Source organism: Pavona decussata, unplaced genomic scaffold (genome assembly GCF_977016875.1).
Source record: "Pavona decussata unplaced genomic scaffold, jaPavDecu1.1 SCAFFOLD_163, whole genome shotgun sequence".
Taxonomy (NCBI): domain Eukaryota; kingdom Metazoa; phylum Cnidaria; class Anthozoa; order Scleractinia; family Agariciidae; genus Pavona; species Pavona decussata.
In genome coordinates, this window is record NW_028145574.1 from 143,752 (window position 1) to 161,747 (window position 17,996).

The following is a 17,996-nucleotide window of genomic DNA, read 5'->3' on the forward strand; positions in this document are numbered from 1 at the left end:
TCCCAAAATGATAGGGTGAGCCATGTATTTTTTAATCCACTACATTTCCAAATGCTCCGGCCCACCCCACCTTATACTTTTTGCCCAGTCCCTTAGAGCAGGGACTTGTTTGCTAAAAGTTTGATGCAAACTAATTGGACAACCTCGGTTATCTTTGAAGACACGAACACCAACATTGCGGAAAATAACCTCAGATCATACCCTCCCTCCCTACATCTAAAACAACAACAACAACAACAACAACAAAAAACAAAAACAAAACAAGATGCCTATACTGGCATTTACGTGAGATGCTGTGCTAATTCATTTATTCCAACTGTATGCTTCGCCGATTGATAAAACTATCCTTGCTAATGGAATATTTTGAGTCACGAAGATCGTGTTAAGTTATTGCCCTTGTGTAGTTGTGTTACGCTACTAAGGGTCTCACCGGAAATTTCGGAAATTCCATTACGATAACGAAAGCTTCTCAATGACCTCTTTTAAGTCTCCCATGGTGGTTCGGAACTGTCAAACAAAGCACGATTCCTTCGCCAGGAACTCTCCAATTTCCACCGTTTTAGATGTCGAGTGCTTCTTAGAAGTTATTCTTTCGATTTACCGCTTCAAAATGGTGAAATTTCCGTTCGAAAACGGCACACTTGAGTCCACAACAGGTTAACAATATGGCGCCACAATTTAATCCAGTTTTAATGAATAAATCAAATGATGCTTTGACGTCACACAGGTAGGGGTGAGTGGGTCCCCTCCCTCGCAATATAAGCGACAAGAATAGATTTTCATTGGCCTGCTTCTGCTGAAGACAATCAGAACAATACATCCCGAGTAGGAGAGGGGAGAGTTTAATGAATAAACTAGTAGTATTTGCAGATTATAGTGCGTCGACTTAGGCCCTTAGGCACCTAACTGGGTTGCATAAAACATGTTAAGATTACAGAAAGCTGTAAGTATAGTTGCAGAAGATTAGGTTATTGTCTGGGAACAATTGTTAACAGCCGTGTTATCTTAGAAACGTTTTATGCAACCAGTCCCAGGTGTTTACAGGGCATCCTACCAAGGATGCAGCGGATATTTCAGAAAGAATAGGATCTTACCTTGTCTTGTACTTTTTGTTTTGTACTTTTCGCCGAAACCACGAGGAACGGTACGAAACGCACGCGGGACGTCAAGATGCTATCGTGACTTTTTTTATAATGAACGGTGAAAGAAAAGTTCCTCGGAGATGCATGGCATGACCACACTGAAGAAACTTCTATGTTTTTTTAAAACCATTTTTGACACCTTTTGATATTTATTTTTATAACAATCAGATCCGATACACAACCTCTTGTCTCGATTTCTCGCGCTTAATGACATGCATGTGCACAGAGGTAGGTTCTAAGTACGAAAAGCGGTTTTCTCCACACTGAGAAAGGGTTATATACCCGAAACGCGCGCGTGTGTGTTTTTCAAAACATTATTAATATCTATTTTTATATCAATCCCATCCGATATACAATCCTATCCGATATACAACCTCTTTACTCGATCACTCGCGCTCTGGAACATGTACAGCGGTAGGCACTGGGTACGTTTGGGGACATAATGATTTCAAAAAGAATTTGGGTACATACTTACCAAAATAAAAAGTGAGGACATAAGTACTTACAGGGTACGAAACGCACTGGGCATGATGGACTGTCATATTCATAATGCTATTGTGACGTTGAAAAATGGCACCGACATACAACCTCTTTTCTCGATGTCTCGCGCTAAGGAACGCGCGCGCTGGGCGTGATGGACAGTATTGGGACGACTCGGTTACGGAGCGACGCAATTAATGTACACAGGGGCTACCACGAAGAAAAAAAAAAGAAAAGAAATCGACCCGTTATTAGACACGGTATGCCCCTTAGGGCATCCCGCGTAACAAGGCATGAAAGGGCATGACCTCGCTCGTCCCCAGAGCCTCCGCGGTTTTTTAAAGATGGCGACCACGGCTGCTTATTTCTGTTATCGCGTTGTTTGCAATCAGGTTTTGCCGTTTACAGGCAAGAAATGGAAGCTTCCCATAACCTTCAAAAGTTCACTAGTAAGATGCTTGTGCTCCAGGTAAGAAACCGTTATATGTACTATAAACAACAAGCTGTATGCTGCCTTGGCTTTTGTTGTTGAACGCCTGGGTTAACGTTTAAGTTGTCTCCTGCTCGTCCAGTGCAGTTACATTAATGACCGTTCTTGCCGCTTTTCAGCGGGATTATAGCTATTGCGCCGTTTCTTGGCCATTGGAGGCGTCGGGTTCTTCGAAGTAATCATTAAACTATGTATTTATTTTTTTTTTAATTTACAAGTGGATCAAGCCGGGTGTGCGTTGGGGGAGGGGATGGGGGTTGGGGACCAGGGTGCATTCCGTCCCACGCCATAGGTCGAGAGTTTTGAACTTCCACGCCAAGCGAAGCTCCTACATCAGGTACACTCAAAATCCGCCAGATCACTCTAAATCCTACACCGGGAGAGAAATCCTTAATATGTTTTGGACAAAAGCAGTTCATTTGTACTGTGGAAGCTTTCAAAAGCCTACATGTTGTAATTTTTCATCAGGCCATTACACCTACGAGGTAATCTAAAGCCAGGCATTACTTCTGTCTTAAGCCGCTTTACACCAAAGACCACAATTGTGCGCCAGTATGCCAAGCGATTTGGAAAAGCCGCACCAAAGATATTTGGCATAACTTAGATAAAATGCAGCCCGGATGTGGGAGGGTTTTGGTGTTCAAAAATTTCCTTGGCTTTTGAAAACTTCTACCATTCAGTTGAATTTAGGATTTAGAGTCTACAGTCAATAGGCTGGGGTGTGGGAACAAGGTTGGCATGTTGATGGACCCAACATTTCCCTGGTGTTGGCATTTCAGTGATTGCTTGGCATAGAAGTTCGAAACTCTCTAATTTGTATCTTTGGCATGGGATGTACACAGAATGACCGGGGTGATCGTCATTCCTTTTAGGGGAAAATTTATGGCAGTACCTTTAAGGGTATTAAGCCAGAAAAGATGACAGGCACAATTTGTGTGTGTATGAAGACGAAACATGAAATGTACACCAAATTATGACCTTGTGAGCAGGATCAGGAACAAAGAAAATAGCCTCACCAAGATTCTCAGCAAAGGGATTAAGGAAGTTAAAGAAAGCTTTTCTGAATATTTTGAAATAATTATAAGGAACATTGTATCAAAACCTGTTTTGATTAAGCAAACAATTGAACTGATTTGTATGTTATAAAATCATTAATTGTCACTGCTTTCTGTACCAATTTTTAAGGGGAAGATGATGTGGGCTTTTATAAGTGTATTTTGCTAATTTAGTACTATAAGGGGTCTTTATTAGATACATGTGGGGCATCTGTTTCTATTCAAGTAAATGTGTGCATGCATGCACACATATTTCAGGAAGCCGTGTTGTTCATTTTACAGCACACCTGGAGGACCAAAAATTTACACCAGAACTGGGGATACAGGTATTTAAAGTGCACCTAACCCCTTTTTTTCTCTTAAATAAATCTTTGCACCTGTTCGAAACATATTGCGCTATTTGGCGCCTTTTTCAACCAAATTTTGACTTTTTAAAGGCTGTAAAAGTTACGAAATCTAGCCATCATCTGTCCCATGACCGAGCTAGTAAGGGGAATGGGTCTATTCCTCACTTGATGTCACAAACTGATTTACATTGTATTAAAGTGCTACTGTGATCAAATTTTTACCTCTTGAATTTTAAGTTTTATCACATAGAATTCTAGGAAAGATTAAAAACGCCGTTTACCGTTTCTAAATATCTGCATTGGTTCCGGAGATATTTAACTTTGAAAAATGTGTAAAATATGTAAATGAGAGGACTGATGACGTCATAGTATCAACTCAATATAACATCAAGCATATAAATAGAGCTTTCTCAGTCAATTTACATCAGAGACCATTGAAACCTGGTAGGCTAATAGTTCTAAAGGCAATACACCTACAGCTATAAAAAATTCGGTTCCCATGGCAACTAACTCTTTTCCAGTCCCCTCCAACCTGATTTCAATATTTTAGTGATTTTCAGCTTGAAAAACATTTAACAAGGCCACGAACTCGACCTAACATATTTATACGCTTGCTGGATTATGCAGATAGGGCCCCATTGGCAAATATCAAAACAGAACGCCAACTGCGGCCAGCAAAGCCTTAAGTATCAGGGAGGACTGGAACCCAGTATGTTGCCATGGTAACAAAATTGATAAGCTCATATTGTGGAGCGCACCTAGAACAATGTCACTGCAAAGAATCAAGCATTTCTGATACACATTGGCTGAGATATCTTTTTTCATAATATTTTATTAAAATTTGGTTGATATTATGACGTCATCACTTGGCTAATTTGCATATTTTAAAAACTGGAATATCTCTGGAAAAAAAAGAGATATTTGAAAATAGTAAACAGCATTCTTTTTCTCATACAGACTACTTGTTTATGTTTTCAAATGGCTTAGATTTGAAAGACGCGAATTTCGTCATAGTAGCACTTTAAGTATTTGTAAAAATGCATGCAAAGCAGTTTGTGACGTCATGTAAGGAATAGACCCATGCCCCTTACTAGCTCGGTCATGGGACATATGATGGCTAGATTTCGTAACTTTTACAGCCTATAAAAAGTCAAGATTTGGTTGAAAAAAGGCGCAAAAAGTCTCAATGCGTTTCAAACAAGTGCAAAGATTTATTTAAGCGAAAAAAAATTTGGGGGTTAGGTGCACTTTAACTATAAAATGCTGTTATTCAGTTTAGGTGATTCCATTAAAATAAAAGTTGCATAAAATTTAGTTCAAACTTTCAGTCACTATGATTGTTCATTAGCATGTGATAACTTGAAACAAACAGGAAAAACAATGGATCACATGCTGTGTCCAAAAAAGAGATCTACTCAAGTTACACCATAATTGCTTGCAATATTAACTTTGTGTGTATGATTTTATGAGTTCTTGCTAAGTCTTATGGGAACAGGAATTACATAATAAAGAAAGCTGAACTTCAAAAAATGTAATACACATAATGCATGAATTATAAGCAACAATTAAAGATCAAAATTCATTTCTTTATATAGGGAAGCACAATGTCAAGTAGTATTCACCCTGTAAAGAAATTGGACTTTTATACAGTTGAAAAGCATTTATTTGTGCAAAGCCTAACTGTATGAGACCATGTTGACGAGAACAAAAATGAAAAGCACATAGCAAAGCTTAACTCTGATTCACAGGCGGACAAGATCGGGTAATGCAGGACGTATTATTGCACCCTTCCTTGTGCAAAAAGAAAAAGGAAATCTGGGCTTAACAATCTCAAAGAGAAAAAACTATCTAGCTTGTAAAAGAGCAACATGCTAGTCTCTTTAGGATCCAAAATTGTTCATACTATATGGATAAAGGATAAATAATATTTTTCTTAAGATGATTCCATTAAATTGCATTGCGCATTCTTACTGCGCATAATTTCTTGTGTCATTAGCATGCATAGTTGAAAACATAGTCTTTTTTATTTGTATGCTGAGCCTAGTCATGATCAATAACTAAATGGCTATTTCCTCCAAAACGACCAGGGTGACCTAGGCCTGAAGACTTTCCCTTTTAGAAAGGCGTATATTTGTAGAGATTAATTAGGAAAACGTTTCTAAACAGTGGCAATTGATTTTAAGTTTTTATTTATTTTAGTTGTATTTTAATTTTTAATTTTTAAGGCAATTTTGATGTGAAGCGCTTGTGGACTTTTTAGGAATAAGCGAGATAGAAATAAATTATTGTTATTATTATTATCTTTTTTATCTCCCTATTTTAAATTAGCTATTAACCTCTAATTTGTTTAAAAAATTAGAAAAAATTGACAACATAAAAATAAGTTATTGCCAGAAATACAAGCTTGCATAAAATAGTGATACTGAGAACTTGCATGCAAGAAACTTTTTGGGTCAATACTGCCTCAGTCATATTTTGCTACCCCGTAAAGAAATTCCCCTTTTTACAATAACTGTCCAAATTCTCGCGCGCTGATTGGCTCGTAGCTATTGTCTATAAGAGTACAGACAATAAAAATGATGTCAGATGTAACGCGCGCGCTTTCTCAACGAATAAAATAGTCAATTCCGCTCGTACTTTTTCCATGTTGTTGTAAAAAACAAATCGACGGCAGTTTTCTATGGTCTATACTCTTATAGACCATAAAATGACGCCATAAAATGTCCAAAACTTGGCAGTGAAACCACTCGCCTGCGGCTCGTGGTTCCACTTGAGTTTTGAACATTTTTTGACGTCATTTTATGGTCTATAAGAGTATAGACCATAGAAAACTGCCGTCGATTTGTTAATTTTACAATAACTGTCCAAATTCCCGCGCGCTGATTGGCTCGTAGCTATTGTCTATAAGAGTACAGACAATAAAAATGACGTCAGATGTAACGCGCGCGCTTTCTCAACGAAAAAATAGTCAATTCCGCTCGTACTTTTTCCATGTTATTGTAAAAAACAAATCGACGGCAGTTTTCTATGGTCTATACTCTTATAGACCATAAAATGACGCCATAAAATGTCCAAAACTTGGCAATGAAACCACTCGCCTGCGGCTCGTGGTTCCACTTGAGTTTTGAACATTTTTTGACGTCATTTTATGGTCTATAAGAGTATAGACCATAGAAAACTGCCGTCGATTTGTTAATTAGTTGTCTTTTATGCTTCATACATTCTATGTATAACATTTTTCTAAATTCTGGTTAATCTATGTAAACCACCATGTACCACCATGTACCACCAGACATGGCAATAACTGATCAAATGAACTCATTTTTTGAAGCCAATATTGCAAGTGATTATGGGGTAAATTGAGTAGATCGTATCTCCTTCGCGGACATGTTGACCTATCTTTTTCATAATTTTCTTGAAATAGTACATAGTAGTGAACAATCACAGAAAGTTTGAGAACATTTTCACATCAACTTTTATTTTGCAGGAATCACTTTAAGTGTTCATTTAGCAAAAAGAAGTAAGGTCAACGATAATCCTTATAACAGTGTGAGAATTGTCACTTTTGTTATTAGTAACAAAGTCCTTGAGGTGACTGGGAGGTCTAGATGTCCGACTGCTGAGGGTAACCAGAAATTATAGCTGCTGGTTACTGGGATGTAGATTGTTCTGGAACTTTTGCATCCTGGGAACTCAGTTCTGATTTGTTGGCTCCATTTGCTTGCTGGGCCTTTGCTGACTGACCAGTAGGTTTGAGGATGCTACCCTTCTTCGCTGGCCTCTGTTGTTGACTGACTGTTGGTCTGGAGTTACTAGGACTCTCCACAAGCCTTGCAAGTTGCCTCAGGTTTCCAGTGTCAGTAAGCTCACTGTACCTCTGGACAAGTGTTGGTTCAAGACTGTTCCTTAGGTGTCTTCTGTTCCTCCTGAAGATCTTTCCATCTTTGGTTCTGACCATCTTTGGTCATATATACGACCTCACATCAACTTGCTGTTTGACTCGGTTCTTGAACCATCGGTTGGATCAATCCCTCGGCTTCACATGCACAGTTTCTCTTATCTTCAGAAGAGGGAGCTCCTTAGCACTGATATTGAAATAATTTGCTTGCAGTTGCTTTCTATTTGAGGGGTTTTTTGCACGTCTTCTATCTACTTCGGTTTGAGCAACTCACTGACTTGCGGTGGGGACATTAGGGTTCTGGTATGGTTACCACACATGCAATGTGCTGGGGAGATGTCTAGGTTTTCTGAGGGTGTATTCTTCCTTCTAGAAGTGTGAGATGAAAGTCTGATCCAGCTGCCTTGGCTTTCTTAATTAGTGTCTGTGAGTCTCATAAAGGAGAAAATAACCATATATTAATATGACTGAGCTTAGCACTAAAGAAAGCCTGTCATGCTTTCAACATATGTGCACTAAATGATGCAAAAAGATGCACAATACAATAATTTATTAAATGGAATCATCTTTTAAAAGCTCAGGATGCCTGATTATCAACATAACACTGGTGTTCATTTACTGTATGGTCAGTGAACAAGAGATCACTAAAACACTGACATTAAAATATTTCCAAACTAGAAAAATTAAATAATGCCAAGAGAGGAAAACAATTTGGCAATACCCCAGTATATACATGTAACACAACGGCATACAAGAATCAAGCCACATTAGTTTATGTAAATGTGTGTATGCATTAATGTGTCACTGAAACTCCTTCCTTCTCTCCTCTCATAGGATATACAAGTACATATGGGGGAGAACGCCGACCAAAAACTGATTCAATTTTTGAGGCATTAGGACACACTGATGAACTATCTTGTATCATTGGGTATGTTGCTCAAAAGCTAAGCTCCTCTCACCACCGTACACTTCTTCCAAAGCCATTAACTTCTTTCTTTTCTCCTTTTATTTGTTATTTTTTTCCTATGTTCCTATGTACAATGTAAATACTATATCCAAGTGTACATAAACTGAAACCTGAACCTGATGTGAACAAAAGATAAGCTTAGACAAATCTCCTTTTTAATATAAACTCTATACAACATGTATTATGTTTCAAGTCCTTTTAGGGTGCATAATAATAATGCATGAAATTGAGTCCTGAATAAATTTATAGCAGTTGTGTAAATATTAGCATGCATGCTGGTGTCTCCCATTTCCTTTGAGTGGAAATAAGAGATGTCTGCACCATGCTGTTGCTAACCAAGTCAGCATAATGGTAGGTGTACCAAAAGTCTGAACTATGAGGAAAATTACTTAGAAAATATGGTGCGCTGTGACATTGTTTAATTTGGTGAGAACAGATGTCCTCCTGAAACATCATGGATCTTTGTATCTGGAGACATTCTTAGGTGATAAAGTTGTCATTTTCTGCGTAAAAGATAATCAAATTTACTCAAATTTTGATCACCAAACCTGGAAGAAATTTGGTTTGTATTTGTGACTAGCCCATGGATCTGATTTTATAACCATGAATTACCAAGTCAAGAAGGGTGCACTGAGCGTTAATGATGATTCGAACTTTGTTCGGTCAGATGTTGGTTTGTGATAAAACATGGACTATGGAGGAAAATTACCTGCAATCCATAATAACATGGAAACTGACACCATAAACCATGATTGCTGGATGACAAAAGTCAAGAGAAAAAAATTAAATTTGTTGTGTCCACATGACTGGTGGGTGGATAAGTTCAAGGGCACAGTGTTCGAAGAAAACAAAAAATCGTGATTCCACAGCTGCAATTTGCATTAATTTTATTTATTTGGAACTAAATTTCCCAGGTAGTTGGCATTAGTCTTTAAAAGTTATGGTATGTTTATTTCAAATAATAATATTATAATAATAATAATAATTTATTGGCTTATATGGGACATGCTATATGACAGGATGATTGTATTCACTTTCGTAGTTACTAAAACAAGGAATGACCTAAAATGATCTCAAATGACCTAAAATGATCTAAAATGACCTAAAATGATCTAAAATGATCTAAAATGATCTAAAATAAATCTGAAATATTCTTAAATGATCTAAATGAAGTGAAACCAAGATAAAATTACAGAATTACAGAACTGAGTGCTTACCAAAGTAAAGGCTGATACCAGGAAGCTGCTGTGAACTGCCGGAAAGACAGAAGAAGACTCGAAAAGTGCCGATGGTTGCACGTAAGCCAATTCAATGACAAAGTTGCGTAAACAAACCGCACTAGAGCGAACCAATGTTTTTCGGGTTCGTTTTCCGGTCGCACATTAAAAGCCACACAACATTAGGCTAAATACTTGTGTAAACACTGATAAAACGCTTTTGTAAACAATGTAAAGGCATATCTGTGCATCAATAGGCCTTATCACGGTTTTCGGTATTTTTTCCCACGAACTATTTTTAGTAGCAGTTCACGGCTGGTTCGCTATGCAGACAAATGTATAAAAATTCAAAACACGACTGGACGCTTTCTGGCACAGCTACGTCCCTCCAATTTTTTTTCTTAATCCTCTTTCTATTGCCAGAAGTTTCCAATTCATGAATTTTTCAGAAGCGATGTTTTATCAAAATTATTTGACATCGGATTTCCATACAAACACTGTTTTTTCAAGCCTGTTTGCCTACTCCTCAAAATGGCATCGAAAACCATGATAAGGCCTATTTCCTTAAATAAACACGCAGTTAACAAGTCAAGGGTAGCGCATGAATGAAATATAACTCTGTGCCAGTTCCATATAAAATAGCGGCATCAATCAAAACCGCGTTGCTGGGCGAAACATAGAACTTCGCTTCGTACCAATCAAAACCGCGTTGCTGGAGAAAAACTAGGCACTTCGTACCAATCAAAACCACGTTGCTGAGCGAAACTTGGAACTTCGCACCAATCAAAACCACGTTGCTGGGGAAAAACTAGACACGTTGCAGCAATCAAAGCCGCGGTTGTGATACAGTAATTATCGGGAATTTCCCTGAAGAAGTCTCCGGTAGAGACGAAACGCGTCAGAAATAAACTACAAGAAGTCTTCTGTTGTGCTGCTCACTAGTCTTTGTTATAAAATTAAAGAAATAAAATCATTTTAGATCGTTTTAGGTCATTTTAGATCATTTTAGATTCATTTTAGGTCATTTTAGGTCATTCCTTGTTTTAGTAACTACGATTCACTTTACATGAGTATAGATCAACATATAATATAACTCTTTACTGTGTACAAATTCTGTGGCATCTGAAAATTTAAAATTATTATAAAGACCTTAATAAGTTAAAGTGTTAGTCTCCCATAAATTGTAAGTTAGTAAGGGCTGGACAAGTTTTTTGGAAAAGTGAACCTAAAGAACTCACATGGATGAGTAAAACAGACTGAAGCATTGATGTCCACTCTGTTGTTCCTTGGCAAGCTGCCTGGTTTTTGTTTTCTGAGTTATCTGACAGACCATTTTATTCCGTTGGCTTCTGAATCAATGATTTTTTTCCTTCATAGTACTTTTGGTGCTGTGTTGATTAACTTTGACTGACAGTTCATCAACTGACACTTGGCCAAAATGTTTGTGGGGAAGCTGTTCTTTAACCCTCCCATCGAACCCAAACATGACCTTCCGAGAAACTATTTTATCCGCTATCTCAAAAATTCAATTTTTATCACCTGGAAACATTGGACATTTTTAACAGCTGATTTACACAAAATTATACAAGCATAAGCATAAGCATATGCAATGTAACAAAAGTTTGATAAGCACAACCACAAGGTGGTACTGACAGTATATGGAGATGCAATAAACAAGCCCCCTGCATTAGTCACTTAAAAATGTGGAAATTGCTTCTGTGTTTTTAGAGTTGCTTGTGAATTCTGTGATGAAGCAGGTCATAAAGACATCATACCTAAGCTTGAAGAGGTAATTATATACTCCTGTAGAACAAAAGGGCTCCATGTAAGCCCTGTTGGCCATGAGCTATTGATTCAGAATTGAACAAAATGGAACACTGTGGTTTAATTGGGACATTAATGGTCCATAGGGGCATAGGCATTGAAAAAATAACAATAACAATCTCTGGCATGAGCAAACAAGGAGGGGACCCACAGTGTGTTAAACAGGAACTACAAAGTTAACTTCAACATAGGTCTAGCTGTTATAAATTCTTCAGATGTCATTTTTTTCATTCTTTGTCATTTTCCATGTGTATTCTCAATTTAGAATGTACTGAAATATCATAAGATTGTTTGAAACGTTAAGAAGATCCTTAGGATTCTTTTATTTTAATTAGTTAGCAAGCAAGCTCTCCATGTTCTGTGATTAACTTTACTTGTTAAGTTCACAGGTTTGTTTGGAAGAACAAGAACAAACAGACAAACTTTGGAGGTGCTCCAGTATGGAAATTACCATTTGTGCATAATTTTGCACAAAGTTTCCGTTTCCACTTTGTTCATGCACCATCACATGAGTTTTTATTTTAACCTTAACCAACGAAACTGCAGTTTGGATCTGAAAACAAGGGTCTTCTGCAAGATGGAAAAAGTCTAAAAGTTCCATTTGACATGGAAAGTTTCCAGAATTTCCAATTAAAGATTTTGGCTAGATAGAAAGCACTCCTGATTTGTATCATCCATCTCCCTCAGAATCTCCCAAATTATGGACACCTGCAGTTCCCTTTTTTCTCTTCACTTCCAGCAATTTTAAGCACATCAGGACATAAAACAACCAAGATGAAATGTGTTAGAATTCTGCTTTGTTCAAAATAAGCATGTTGTAGATTGGATGACAGGTTACCTGTCAAATTCTCAAGTGCCTGATGCATGAAGCCATGCATTAGTCGCGCCGCCAGTGAAGATAGTTTCATTTTGAGTTTTACTTTCTTCACTTTAAGAGTGGACTATTGAAATCGATATTGATTGCAATAGTTTTAGAAGAACACTACACCTGGCTTTACTGGAAACCAATGTGCAAGATTATTGATTCCCATGCAATTTTAATGAATTGAAATGATCTTGTAGATCCAGTGTATTCTTCAAGATGTGGGCTCAAATATTGCAACTCCCCGGCAGTCATCACCTGAAAGGAATTTGAGTGAGTAAACAATAATTATTTCTCTTTCTGTCTTAAAATAATGATCGATGTATTACAGCAGCGCAACAACTTGACCATTGAATTGGAGAGGTACAGTCAACCCAAAATTTGCTCTGAGCTGTCTCCAAAGCAGAACAATAAAATTATGTTTTAACAAAATTATTCATGATAAAAAGTGCTCAGGTAATGTTCAGAAAGTGAACACAATGTTTTATTCAGTTTTAGTAGACATAATTGTATTAATATATTTTTATAAGTTGCTTTAAGCATGCTTGCTTGGCCCATGGCTCCCTTTTACAATATGATTTTATCATGTTAGCAGTAGTCCGAGTAATAAGTAACAAGTCTAGGACTAGTTAAAAATTAACTAACTCTGGGAGAACTGGGAAACAGCCGATACTGGTCAGTGGTAGCAAGAATCTATGAATCTATGGTTTGGTCTGGAAATGTGTTTCTGATAACTTACTGGACCCAATGTCTTTTTATCAGTTTGTACTTATTTTTGGTTCAAATTTGCCAATACAGTGTATGCAGCATAAAGTCGTAGAGATTTCAAAATCAATTTTAATTACATCTTCACTAAGGGACTTTGTGCAGGTATTTTGTGTTTTGGAGACTTTTGAGAAACAATTGCTGGGCCAGAAAACAGATATTGAAAATTTACACATTTTTGGTCTTAAATACACGTAGGGTCCTTGTGGAGTACCCTCCACACCCAACACAAAGATCAACATGCAAACACTAACAAGGTTTTGTGACTACATTACAGGAAAAACTGAGTTCAATCCAAAGACTACAAAACTATTGGAGGAATGGATAGACGCTTACCACAGTCAGCTTCCCTCACTTAGAAATTTTATTTTACCGGTTAGTGTAGAGGATTATCCAAACAAGATAGATTAACAGTTGTCAAACTCACTGGAAAGAAGATTTTATATATTTTTAATATTGTACCATGATGACCAAGAATATCTTTCACAATATTTTGCTACATATTAATAATTAATAATTAATAATTGGAATAACTATGTAAGGCTTTTTTGCCTGCAGCCCTGAGGCCTGAATAATTTAATAAAACTTTTACCCTTGGAGCTAACAAACTGTGCCCTTGTTATTACACACACATACAGAAAATGATTTCAACAAACATTGTTAGAAGTCTTTGATGAGGATTGTTATGTTCGTTCTTGTGTTGCACATAAAAGCAACAGCTCAGCTTGTAAAAAAAAGTTTTATTTAATTGGCCAGGGCTGTACTTGTTTTTTTCCTCAGCATCTTAATGTTATGTTGATTTTAACGGTTTAAACAAACTTAGTTAATATTTTGACTTTTATTGAAGGCTAACAACAGTATCCAACTAGAAATACAGTAAACACCCGCATATAAGAACAAATGGATTAAGAACACTAGGCTGAAATTTGGCCAATAAAGCCCCATTTTTATAAAAACAAGATTAGCCTGAAAAATTCAGCATGTTCTCATAAAATGGAAAAGGTGTCATAATGACATAAAAAAACAAGTGATTTTATGTTGGCAGTCATGACTCTATCAGCTGTCAAGTGGTCGTATTTTTGTATTGAGTACTGTACTGATGTTTCTACTGTAATTGATTTTACATCTAGTGGCATTTTTGGGTAGTACCCGTATCACTAATATAGAAATTTAAGAACATTTTAAGAACACTTTGAGGCTGATTTGTCACTTAAAGCACCCGTTAAATAAGAACCCGATCAGCCTGACCTCCGAAATCATGTGTTCTTATATGCGGGTGTTTACTGTAAAAGCCTTTCTTTGCTTGCTACAACAGTTTAACATGTCAGTGTTCTGAAGTTAGCTCTTCTTCAGTTATTCTTCATCTGGTTCCAAGCACATAGCACCAATGAGTACCAGACTTAAAAACGAAGAAATCAAAAACAGAGAGCAATACAATGCAAAACCAGAACTAAACATAAAGTTAACATAAAATACGAAACAAATACGTTATATAAATGCTCCGGTACTCACAGAAAGGCTCTACAGGGAAAGGAAATTGATATGATATGGTCCCTAAGCATCAGCGTTAGTTTTTTCTCCAGCATGAACTGCAGCAAGCAGTAATGTTGAACCAATACGAGCTGTACTTTCAATTTTTTCAGTCAGGTGGAAAGAGTAGTGCCATGTTACACGTAGCAAGATCAGTTTGTAGACGAGCTGAAAGAAAGTAAGTCATGGTCATTGTTAACATGAATTCTCTGGGCGTTGTTGTTGTTTTTTTTTTAGAAATATGCCAACTTGCTTTGTAAGCGTTATCTAAAGGTAAAAATATCGAGTTCACGTTAAGTCTGTGAAATTAATCTAGCACCGAGTAACTAGAAGGCTGTACTATTTTTGTTTTGTTCGGGTTGCCGGTTTTTCTCCCGTACTAAATAACGTAATGTTAACTGACTCCTTATACTGTTTATCACTAAGTTTGAACATATTTTCTCCACCATGGGGTAGTCGCATATATTCAAATAATCAGAGTTGTGGAACATTGTTCCATTTCTCATTCTGAGTTGGGGGTTAATTTAATCCATGGGAGGCCTGAGTTGGTTTCGAGGGGTTTGGGAAGTTCAAGATATATCCTAATATATATCCAAATTCATTTAAGATAGCCAGGCTTCTAGATATTCTAGACTACGCGACCTACTATAGATTAAATTGAGTATGTAGACTGTCCAGTCCGCACTGGCCATTACAGCACCACACTCGCCAATCATTTAGTGACTGTGGCCACATGTATTCACGTGTCAGAAAAACACCTCTGGTAGGGCGGTATCGAGGAAAGGTGGAAGAGATTTAAAATATTTATAATAATGTGCTTTAAGATTTAAGTAAAACTGAGGTAAATTAAGACCTAACCTAAGCAAATTGGTAAGAAAGTAAAAACAGCCTCTTTATACATGATAAAGGTTATTGATATTGAATTGGATTAATGTTTGTCTTGTTTAGGGTGGTACCGTTAGTTCAAAGTGGCAGCGTAGAACCAGAAGTTGGGACTTTCCTGAACAGGTAACAGTAGTTGTCTTTTTACCAAACGTGCCTGGACAAAGCCGTGTTTCGGATTCAATACCAGGCGGACAAGCTTTAATTTTACTTAGACTTAGTATGACAGTCAAATATTAATATAACATATGTTTCATATACATTGTATTCGTATTAATTTAAAGTCAAATATAAGTTGCAAACTCAAATAGGAAAGCATGCTATTACTTTGCTAGAACTGTCCATTAGATCTTTTCCCAATTAGAAAAGGATTTGCTTGAAAACAAAACTACGGCCAATATGTTTGTGAGGTAGAGGTAGGGCGTTTTCCTGCACAAGTTGAACGGTTTAATTTCAATTTGAATCGTAATGCAACTTCTTTTATTTTCTTGTTTTAGGTTGAGTGATTTCCTCTTCACAGCAGCTCGCTTTGTCGCCAAAGTGGAAGGAAAAACTGAAAAAGTTTACCGTCGAATTCAACGATAACAGAAGCATGATCATATCACCAACCGAGAATTGTGGCTTACCCCCTAGCTGCTACTTCATAACTAGGAAAAATATGATGACATAAAACCACTTATTTAACGATTAAAAAAAATTGCAACTTCTTACTTTGAGTATCGTTTTGGTGTTGGGAATGACAAATTCATCATATCATATATCCTTTTCGTGCCTCGTGGCACATAGGGCCTTGGGAATGACAAATTACCGCAAAACAATTAATTTTAACGGGTGCGCAATTTAATATTAACAAAAAATGTCATTACTGCCTCGGTATCAAGAATAACAGTATACAGCGAAATGAACTATTTTCTTCTTTTGTTCTCTGAAGCAGATGCCTGTCTTGGCATATTGCAGCCAAACCACAAAAAACGTCATAGCCGACATGGAAAACTATATTTTCTTCTAAAGTTACTGTGGCAATTATTTGCCATTTTTTGTGTATGCCCTACCAAAGTGCAAACTTTTAAAGTGCTACTACGATCAAATTTTCGAATACCTTTTATTTGCGGTTGATTGGTAGTTTATGTCCTAAAGTACATGATCTCCAAGTTATATCCTCATAAGATGAAGGAAAGTGCGATTTTTTTGCGCTCAAACTCCACGAATTTCCATCCGCCATTGAACCGCCATGTTCCTGCGGCCTGGTTACCAAAGGCAGATGGTGTCCAATGACAACAGAGGCCAGGTCACCCGGGAAAAACAAGTGACGTCAGACTCTCAACTCGAAGCCCAGGCAAGCCCTACGAGGCTAACTTCTCATACGGTTTCGAACACGTTTTCGAAAAATGTTTCGTTCTTTCAATGGTGGGAAGTCGCTGTGTTGTTCAGTGGTATAACAACTGCTCTAATCGAGCGGCAGGAATTGCGCTGCATGCGAGTCTGGCCGACAGAACGAGAGATGTCTGTTGTCTTGCACGTTTTGCTATTTTCTCGGTTTAGTTCGAGGGACACTTGGGCATTCCACCCAAGTCAGTGAACACAAATTAAACCTGATCTTTTGAAAAGGGTAAGCGATCAGGAGATCGTGAACCTGAAAAAAATCTCCGAAGGGGAAGGAACGGCAAAAGGTAAGCTTATGTTAAGTGAGCGAATTGTGTGAATATTGTTTTTTATCTTTGGTGATTCCTCGATACCTTGTTCAGCACCCATACAAATAGCAGTCACAAATTTTTATACACATTTTATATTGCGTTTCTAAAGTATTAAACTTTGATTGAACGAGTAAATAATGTAAGTGCAACTAGCTCCCGGAACTAGCTTTTCCCTCCGAAGCATTTCCAAAACATCTCAGTGCGATAAGAGTAAGCTTGTGTTTACTTTGCTTGTGCAAAAGCTTGTGGCAAAAACTGTGCAAACAAACGCGAAGAAAACCACTTTAATTATCCATTTTCACACAGCTTTCGATAAGGTGGTCTTTGGCGTTTACAAAAGGGTTCCTTCTTTCTTTTAAGTGGTTTTCTTGAAGAAATAGTTTGAATTTTTGGTTTAAGAAAGGTTTTAAGAAAACCTCACATTCAGTTGTTTCTTATCAATTAGATTCAATTGGTAATGTATTTTAAATTTTGATTTATTTTTCAGACGCTGAGTTGCAACAACGTCAAAACCCAGCTCTTACTATTAAATACAGGCCAAAACAAGCCTTGCAGAGCACAACACGTGAAAAATGTGGACAGCCAAGAAAAGGACAGTGTTCCTCCTTGAACTAGCAGTTGAAGAGCACTGACCTTTCTCAAGGGCTTTTCTTGATCTTTTGTCATCAACCACCAGTTGACAAATAGAATCAATAAAAGAACTGTTTTCTTTTCATTCATCATGCCTCCTCATTGTAACTCTTTCCATTACATAGGCTTCTGTTTTAGGGACTGGTCAGAAATTAGTGGGGAGGGGGGGGGAGGTGGAGATTTTAAATTGAGCAATGAAAATGATGTGACCCT

The 17,996-nt window shown here is 37.3% G+C and overlaps 1 protein-coding gene across 1 annotated transcript; it reads left to right on the plus strand.

Moving 5' to 3' along the window:
• The first annotated feature begins 1,957 nt into the window (after positions 1–1,957).
• On the plus strand, positions 1,958–16,169 carry LOC146464461 (corrinoid adenosyltransferase MMAB-like). The gene is made up of 9 exons (XM_085129687.1): positions 1,958–2,091; positions 3,450–3,493; positions 8,247–8,340; positions 11,325–11,385; positions 12,483–12,555; positions 13,325–13,422; positions 14,691–14,755; positions 15,526–15,585; positions 15,957–16,169. The coding sequence occupies exons 1-9, from the start codon at positions 1,967–1,969 to the stop codon at positions 16,042–16,044; spliced, it is 708 nt and encodes a 235-aa protein (XP_084985813.1). The 5' UTR covers positions 1,958–1,966; the 3' UTR covers positions 16,045–16,169.
• The last annotated feature ends 1,827 nt before the right edge of the window (positions 16,170–17,996 follow it).

Bases quoted from the DNA above. Each gene is read 5' to 3' on its own strand.
- LOC146464461 (XM_085129687.1), top strand. From the start codon at position 1,967: ATGGCGACCACGGCTGCTTATTTCTGTTATCGCGTTGTTTGCAATCAG. The intron at 11,386-12,482 runs GTAATTATATAC...ATGATCTTGTAG, and splicing joins TCATACCTAAGCTTGAAGAG to ATCCAGTGTATTCTTCAAGA. The intron at 13,423-14,690 runs GTTAGTGTAGAG...CAATTTTTTCAG, and splicing joins TTAGAAATTTTATTTTACCG to TCAGGTGGAAAGAGTAGTGC.